Consider the following 9,254-nt stretch of genomic DNA (forward strand, 5'->3'; position numbering starts at 1 on the left):
GTAATTATATATTGTGAAATATTTATTTCTAATTACAAATAAGTGAAATTTTGTCTTGAAGCATGGAGACGGATAGAGGAGCGGTGTCTTGGTTCCTAAGACCATCGAAAATATGTGTTTTCCGATGGTCTTAGGCAACCCCTGTGAAAGGGTTGTTCGACCCCCAAAGGGGTCACGACCCACAGGTTGAGAGCCTCTGGACCAGGAGAATGAATAGGAGTTGGCCCTGAGGTGAGGGAGAGCAGGGCATGCTGGAAGAACTGAGAAAAGTCCAGGACGGCTAGAGTTAGGGATGAACTAAGCAGTCCAGATGAGAAAGCAGCTACTAAGTCATGTGGAGAACACTGGTCTTCATCCTAAAAGTTGTAGGAAGCCACAGAAGGATTTCTTTTTTCCATTTATTTTTTTTATTATGGTATAATTTACATACGTTAACATTCACTCTTTTTAGTGTGTAGTTTTATTAGTTTCGATGAATGAATACAGTCATGTAATCACTACCCAAATCAAGATCTATAATACTTTTATCATCCCCCCAAATTCCCCATGCCCCTTTGTAGTCAGGACCACCCCTACATCCTGGCCAGTCCGTTTTTGTTGTCCTGTGGCTTTCTTTGCAAAAATGTCTTAAGAATGGAATTACATGGTAGGTGCCTTTCGAATCTGACTTCATTCACTTCACATAATGCATTTGAACTTTATCAGTGTTGCGTGTTGTCAGTAGTTCATTGCTTTTTATTGCTAAGTAGTATTCTGTTTAGTGGATATGCCACAGTTTCTTTGCTTTGTGTTTTATTCATTCCTCAATTGAGGGACATTTGGATTGTTACCAATTTGGGGTGATTATGAATAAAGCTGCCGCAGTGCACATAGTGTATCTGGGTCTATAAGTTTTCAGTGCCCTTGGGTAAATACCTAGGCAGAGCCATTTTCCAAACCAGCAATATCTTGGTGTTCTACACTAGTTTTTTGGGCAGTCCTCAATTCTCACCACACGCCACACTTGGCATTGTCAGTTCCATTTTTTTTAAGTTATTCTATTAAGTGTGTAGTGGTATCTCATTACAGTTTTAATTTGCAGTTCCCTAATGACTGATGGTGTCGAGCATGTTTTCATGTGCTTATGTGCCACATGTGTATGTTGTTTGGTGAAGTATCTGTTCAAATCATTTACTCATTTTTAAAAATTGGGTTTTTTGTATTACTGAGCTTTGAGTTCTGTATTCTGGATACAAGGCCTTTGTCAGATATATGATTTGCAAAGTTTTCCTTTTTTCCATCATCTGTGACTTGTCTTCATTCTCTTTACAGTCTGTCAAAGCGTAGATGTTCATAATTTTGATGGATTCCAATTTATTGCTCTTTCCTGTTAAGGTTTTTACTTTAGGTACCTAGTCATAGCTAAGAAATCTTTGCTTAAAACAAGGCCACCAAATTTTTCTCCTGTCGGTTCTCCTAGAAGTTTCATAGCTTTAGGTTTTATATTTAAATCTGTGATCTGTTTTGAGTTAATTTTTATACAGGGTGTGAGCCTGGTTTGAAGTTGTTTGTTCCAGCACTGTTTGTTGAAAAGGCTATCCTTTTCTTTATTGAATTGCTTTTGTACCTTTGTTGAAAACAATTGACCGCATATGTGTGGGTCATAAAAGGGTTTTTATAGCAGGGAAGTTACCTGAACGGCCCTATGGGCTAGACACTGTTATTCTCACTCTGCTGATGAGACAGTGAGGCACAGAATACTCTGCCCAGGGTCATTCTGTTGGTAAGTGGTAAGATGGGAATCGCGCTCAGGCCAGTCTGACTCTTCAGCAGCTTTTCTCAACAGGGTTAAAGAATTAATACCCAGTGCCTAAGGCCTCCGTCATATATGATGAATTCTCTCCTTTGCATCTAGAATGGTACTATTAATAGCTGTGCACTATCCTTGGGAAAATTAAGTAATCACTCAAATCATTTTCTACAGGTTTAATTTTCTCACGAAACCCTGCTTGAGAAAGACTATTCCAGAGCTCTTAATCACTTGAATAGCTGCAGGGTCCAGAAAGAGATACCCTATTTTGCCGTATAATGTACTCCTGTGTATAATGCGCACCCACATTTTTGGCCCAAACTTTCAGGGAAGTGGAATTAGTACTGCCCATGTATAATGTGCATCCTTATTTTTCCCTCACAAATTTGGGCAAAAAGTACTCATTATACACGGCAAAATACAGTAATGGTGGCTTAGATTGGAGAGGTGGCAGAGGGAACAGAGAGAAATACACAGAATGATGGAGGTGGGGTCAAACCCCGTCTTGAGGGAGAGCTTAAGAATGACATGCCGGCTTCTGGCCTGATGAGTTGGTTGGACAGTGTTGTTATTTACTGAGTTGAGAAATTTTTATATTGGGATATGCTAGGGCTTCCATTTTATGTGTCTTGAGCTTTAGTAGCCTGGGTTATCCAAGTGACATAGCTCAGTCCAAGTTCTTGACATCTGGTAGACATGAATTATTGTAGTCAGAGTTTACGTCTTTTGGGGAGGTCATAGGAGTAGCTTAGTCATGACTTTGAATGGAGGACATTTATCTGAGAATCAGCACTTGCCCAGTAGTACTTTCTGTGATGGTGGAAAATGTTCTGTATGTGTTGTCCAATACAGCAAGCAGCCACTAGCTGCATGTGGCTATTTAAATTTTAGTTAATTAATTAAAATGTAAAATTCAAGTCCTCAGTCATTCTAGGAAATATTTGCCCTTTAAAAGTATTTATTAGTACTTTGGCAAGACAGGGTTCACCATGTTTCTTTCATAAGGTGTTTTACTGTGTAACTAATTTATTTTGTACCTAATTTAATTGCTTACTATTGCCTCTCAGTAATTTTTTTTTCTTCTTTCTAGCTATTAGGGAATTTTCTTCAATGGTACGGCATTTTCTCGAATAAAACTCTTCAGGAGTTATCAATAGATGGTTTATTAAATAGATACATTCTCATGGCTTTTCAGAATTCAGAATATGGAGATGACAGCATCAAAAAAGTCCAAAATGTGAGTTAAGCGACACATGTCTTAGTTTTCAAAGCACATAAGTTAAAATGAACTGTTTTCTTTGTTTGAAGAGATTTGAGATTTTACAGAATCCCTTTTGATTATTGGACTTGGTGCAAGGTTGGCGATCAGTTTGACTACTCAGGTAGCTCCATACCCCCATAGAATTTTTCATGTAAAAATTTGTACTATTGTATATGTGTGTATCTATCTAATATCCATATATCTATATCAGTATTTTTGCAGGTATTGTTACAAATTTAAATTTCAGGATAGTTTTAACAGTTGAATGAATGGTATTGTATTTTGAGTGTTACTAAGGAAATGGTAAATGGTTTCACATTTAAAGAATACTTTTCTTTAATACTGTTTTGTTTTCTGCTTTATACATAAGTTAAATAATTTGATCTTTTAAAAAAATAATTCTCTGAAACACAAAATTAAAGAAAATTTGCAAGTGTAGTACAGTGTTTTTCCTGAGCCATGTCAAAGTCTCTGACATGATACCCTCTCACCCTCAAATACTTTTGTGTTATTTCCTATAAACATGGCTATTCTTCAACATGATACAATATAACCATCAACATCAGTAAGTTAACATCTGTATATTACTGTAACCTAATCCATAGATGCCTCCTCAAGTTTTGTCAGTTATCTCAATAGTATCCATGATTGGCAAAAAAATTCCCAGATCATCCCTTGCATTTAGTTGTCATGTCTCTTCAGTGTCCTTTAATCTACAAGAGTTCTTCAGTCTTTTCTTGGCCTTTATAACCTTGACATTTTTTAAGATGATAGACCAGTTATTCTGTAGAATATCCCTTAATGTGGGTTTGTCTGATATTCTTGCATTAGATTCAGAGCTGCATCTTTGGCAGGAATTGCCTCAGATTTCATCAGTGGCAGGCCCTTCCAGTTGACTTCTGTGACCTCGTGACATGTCCTCTCATTCTGGGGGAGCACTTTCTTGCCTTCTGGCACAGGATGTTCAGGCTCATCTGCTACTTGCCTTACCCCAGTCCTGAAATCAGTCATTTCTCCAAGCATCTGTGGGTTCTTTAGTGGGGTGCCTTCTCTACCCACTTGGACTGACACCCCTAGCAGGCTGTCCTCTCCCATGTGGGACTCGGCCTCCGCTCGCTTGGGCTTTGTTCTGCCACTGTGCTCTTTTCACCCTGCTTAGGCTCTTGCCCTAGGCTGTCCTCTGCTGTGATGCTCTCTTCACCCCACTCTAGGCCAACATAGCTCCCACTGCCAGCATGGATGCGTGCTGACTAAATTGTTCAGCATGGGGAGAGGCTATAATTTGATATTTATACTACACGTTTTTAAATCAAAAGCTGCTGCTAAAGGAGAACTCAGTTCATTTACGGCTTCCTGAAAAACTGGAAGAGGAAGCAATTGGTTATCAGTTTTATGTCCCTAATATAATTAAATATCAGACAAATTATTTGTCTTTTGCTTTGAGTACCTGACCTATGTGTTGAGTAAAAATTCAGATATATTGATGAAAAATGTATAGTTAACGTAGGAAGTCAAGTTGAAAATAATAATCCCTTCAAAGTAATCAGTTATATAAAGCCCAGTAACAAGTCTTCTAGTTAAATACATTACATCCATTATCTAGACTCACCATTTCAACATTTTCTTTTATTCTGTTTTAACTATTTTATTTTGTATCTTATTTCTCCATAGGTAATTAATTGTTTCCCCAAGCAGTGGTTCATGAATCTGAAGGGAGAAAGAACTATTTCTCAGTTAGAAAACTTTTGTCGATACCTTGTACACTTAGCAGATACAATTTACAGAAACAGCATAGGATGCTCTGATGTGGAAAAAAGAAATGCAAGGTAATTATTTGTGATTATTGAATGAAATGGTGATCCAGAGTCTTTAGTTGTCAGATTTAGTAGTGTTAAATGCTTTAAGTAGAGACATGTTTATCTTTTGGTTTAAACTGTACGTTGACTTAATATTGGTAAACACACCAAAAATACACAATTTTAATTTTTGTGGTTTTACCTAATCTTTTTCAATAGGCTGTTTATGAAGGTGGTAAGAAAAGACTTCTGGTAAGGACTAGCCCTAATGAGAATGATAATCATTGTTTCCTGTCCCCTCCTTTGAAGAGTTGGGGAGCTCTCAGGCTCTTAGAATGTCATGGGTCTTGGTCTTTGGAGATTCATTATACACATACAAACCCTGGAAAAGACAGTCACTGAAACCCAAAGTGTATTGAACGTTATATCCCAAACATTTGTGCTCCATGTTGAGTTTTTCTGTATCCACATCATAGACTAAAGGGCATCACTGAGGAATTTTGAGGAGCATCTTATACATAATTTCTATCAAGCATTGGAAAGAAGCGAGGGAGGAAGGAAGGGAAGCAGCATTCCCTTTTTTGGACATTGTTTTGGATGTCCATGTAATTTTGGGATAAATCTCTAGCATAAAAAGTAAATAATACCTAGTGCAATTTGAAAGAATTTAAAAAAATTTTCCTTTCATACAGTCTTCCTAATATATTTTCATTTTTGTTTAGATCACACCATTAATTATGCACCTATAACAAAACCTTTTTCCTCATTTCCCTTCCATGAAAAAGAACCTTATTTTCTTAAGAGAAAATTTGCTATTTTTTATGGTAAAATTAAAAGCAAAGTAGATAGTATAGATTTTAGTGGTAAAATTCTTTGGCAGAAAATTTTGTTTTATATTTTAATTTCATTTTTAGTGTGTCCTTATGGTGTTGGTTGTTATTTATTGGCATTAATATTTCTTTCCAAGGTGTTGTATTTTCTTAGCTAAATCCTGTTGGCTTTTTAAACTGTGATTTACATGTATTTAACACTGTTTTTGTTTGGAGTTTTACATCAACAAACAATATTTACTTTTCTACATAAGAGAACTTCAGCACCTGCTGTGTGCAAAAAAAACAGGTTCCACTTTAGTTGCAAAGTTTTACAAATTATAATCCTTTCCTAAAAGGTACTTAACTACAGTTTTGTTAGAGAAGAGACAACTAATGTCACTTTACGTGCTATTTCTCACAAGTGGTTCAAACTAAATATTAAAATAGTTGATCTTAAAATGCAGTCCTGGACCAACAGCATTGGTCAGCATCACTTGGGAGCTTTGTTAGAAATGCAGGTTCTCAGGCCTTTCCCCAACCTGCTGAATCAGAACTTCGGGGGTGGGGCCTGGTCATATGTGTTTTAACTACCCTCTAGCTTGTTCTGATGTTTGCTAATATTTGAGGATTACCTAGTGAGAAGGCAGAATTACTTCTAGCAGGGGTGATGAGGAAGCCAGGTTATTCTTCACTAGTGAATTTTGGAGGAGTGGAACTTACGCTGTGTCTTGGTGGATTGGTGATGAATGATGAATCCACACGAATATAATTGGTGTTCCAGTATATTCTGAAAGAACTGGGACTCTGCTATGGGAAGGAATGGAAGGCAGGGCCCTGAAATAGTTTGGAAATAGATTGCTTTTTTTCTTCTCTGGGTATTAATGAAAATTATTTATCTGAATGAAATTTTGGGGTGTTTTTGTTTTGAAAATGGGTCCTCTGTCTCTGGGGTAGTCATTTAAACATACACAGTTTTATGTGGATAAATAACTTTTTTTTGTTAACATACTGAAGCTTGCTTATCTCTGTTTTCCTTCTTTAAAATTGTATGCTTGGAAAAATTGATTGCAAAACCTCAAAAATAGTCATAAAGTTAATAACAGATTTTTCCTCTCAGGCTTTTATACTAATTAATGAGATGCTGCTACATTTTTTTTTTCTCTCTTTTAGGGAAAACATAAAACAGATAATAAAACTCCTTGCAAGTATTCGAGCTCTGGATCATGCTACGTCTGTTGCAAGTGACCATAATGTGAAAGAATTTAAGTCTTTGATTGAAGGAAAATAGATCTGTGAGACTGAAAAGCCTATTTGCTTTAATACCATTCCCGGTGTATAAATTTTGTATATATGTAAAGTTTCTTAAACTGTAAAATACTGATTCTTGTTTTAATACAAAGAACATTATTAATATTCAATACTGTGTCCTTAAATGCGATTTCTTCGAAATGAAAGGAATTCAGACTATTTCTAGGAAGTTTATGAATGTTTTCCTTACTGCCTGTCATACTTTGTTTACAGAAGTATTTTATATGGTTATTCAAATTAACCCTCTCAGCTAATTGTTCTCTGTAAATGATGTGTGCAGTGTAAATTGTGTAATTATGCATATATATATTTATACCACCATGGAGTTACTTTCACACTGGAAATTTGTGGTGTTTTTCTACAGAGTAAGCCTTTTAACAGCAGAAAATTATTCAGTAGCAAATTGTCTTAGGGAAATTACTACACTGTTGCAACAAAAGGGCTGGCAAGTGACTAAGTGTTCATCACCTTTCGGTTAGCAGTTGCTTATCACTAGCTGAGCTGCCTTAAAACTGAGAGTTGAGTGTGGACTTAATCATTGGGTGAATGGTGAACTTTCTTCCTTGATTGAATCAGCATTACAGTCAAATGTGGGTTTAATGTGAACTCAATAATATATGCAACATCGGTTTTTGAACAGAACCTAGAAGTTTAATTTTTGGAAATAATAGACCCACAACCTAACTGCATGGTTTTGGGCCGACTGTCCTGTCTCATTCATGGTTTTACTCCCTGACCAGCTTACACATACATGCATTTGAATTTTAGTAGTCTGTCATTATATTTAAAATCCCACATATGTGAGTTATATATGCAATAAAGAATACGCCTTGCTAATTAGCCACACCCAGGCAGTTTAATACCCATGGTCTTCTATAATGTTCATACCACGTTGTAAATATTCAGAGAACTTGTTTTAAAGTTTATGCTTTCTGATTCTGTGATTTTCAAGAGGAACTTTTTGGAAATTAAGGACTATTGTTTGATAATTATATATGTAATTAAGCTTTAGCCAAGCATTAAATTAATTTTTAATTATACACTTTGTTGTATTTTGCTGGCGAAATTAGAGCATTTAAAATGAGCCTAATATAGTGAGACTATTAACGTGTATTCTTGGTCAACTCGAAGAATATTTAGAACAGTGTCATATGCTCTGAATGCTCTGTCAGTTTGATTTTGTAGAAATGTGGCTTATCCCTACATACTCATTTTGGATTAATTTTTTTATACCTTAGTGGCCTACTAAAATGAGAACACTTATTTTCAATTTTAATGGAATAAAACATATAAAATGTATATATTATATATATATATAAATGTATATATATGCATATGTAATATATATACACATATAAATATATGTGTATATGCACAACATTTGTGCCTTAAATTTGTGTTTCCAAACCCACAGACTGATCACTTCTATATCTACTTTTAAGGACTCTTGGGGTAAACTTCGGGACTTTTTATCCCATGCACTCCACTAGGCTGTTTTGGTTTCAGGAATGGGTTTGAACACCACTACGACTTTGATGTAAACTAAATTTAGCATAGAATCGTGTATAAAAGAAGTGGTCTCCGTATCTCAGCCAGAAAAATTTTATTTCTGAAATAGCTAAAGGATATCCTTTCTTATGAAGGGAATTGTCAAAAGGTAAATTCAGTGGGTGACATTTTAATAAAGCTGAAGTTTTGTCTTTTCAGGTTTTTCTTTTGAAGCAGTCTTCTGAATTAACTCCAAAATAGGCGAGGAAGGTTTTCGAAAGGGAAAGTTATTTTACTGAGGCAATATAAACCAGTCATAAAGACTGATTACTACTATTGTACCAGATGATGGTGCCCCACCTATGTCCCTGTTGATGCCATGGTGTCCCACTGCAATTCTGCCTGAGGACTTTCTCTTGGCCTATGCAATGGGCTGCAAGTGTCCACCAGATAATGTCCCTTTGAGCAGCCCTTAACCAAAGAAAGGGAGTGGGAGGATGAAAAACCCTATGAGTTAGTCCAGGTCCTCTGGGAAGGAGTCACTGAGATGGCATTAGATAAAACAGATTTATTGGTGGGAACGCCTCTTAGGGCAAAAGGAGAGGGGGCTGGGAGAGCTCGAGAGCTGAGCGATCTGAGGTGTGAGGTGAGGTGGGACCTGTGTGAAGCAGGCAGGGAAGGAATTAAAGGTCTCAGATGTGGGCACAGGTCTAAGGAAGTTTCAGCAAGGCTGGCTGAGTACTCAACCCAGAGTTACTCTTCTGAGGAGCCCCATGTCTCCAGGAGCAGGCCTTCCCGCC

At 36.6% G+C, this 9,254-nt stretch overlaps 1 protein-coding gene across 1 annotated transcript; it reads left to right on the forward strand.

Moving 5' to 3' along the window:
- Positions 1–2,168: 2,168 nt before the first annotated feature.
- LOC109393520 (PAX3- and PAX7-binding protein 1-like) lies at positions 2,169–8,050 on the forward strand. The gene is made up of 3 exons (XM_019662852.1): positions 2,169–3,026; positions 4,722–4,876; positions 6,829–8,050. Exons 1-3 carry the CDS (start codon positions 2,973–2,975, stop codon positions 6,944–6,946), a joined length of 327 nt encoding a protein of 108 aa, XP_019518397.1. The 5' UTR covers positions 2,169–2,972; the 3' UTR covers positions 6,947–8,050.
- The last annotated feature ends 1,204 nt before the right edge of the window (positions 8,051–9,254 follow it).

This window comes from Hipposideros armiger, unplaced genomic scaffold, assembly GCF_001890085.2.
Source record: "Hipposideros armiger isolate ML-2016 unplaced genomic scaffold, ASM189008v1 scaffold_381, whole genome shotgun sequence".
Taxonomy (NCBI): domain Eukaryota; kingdom Metazoa; phylum Chordata; class Mammalia; order Chiroptera; family Hipposideridae; genus Hipposideros; species Hipposideros armiger.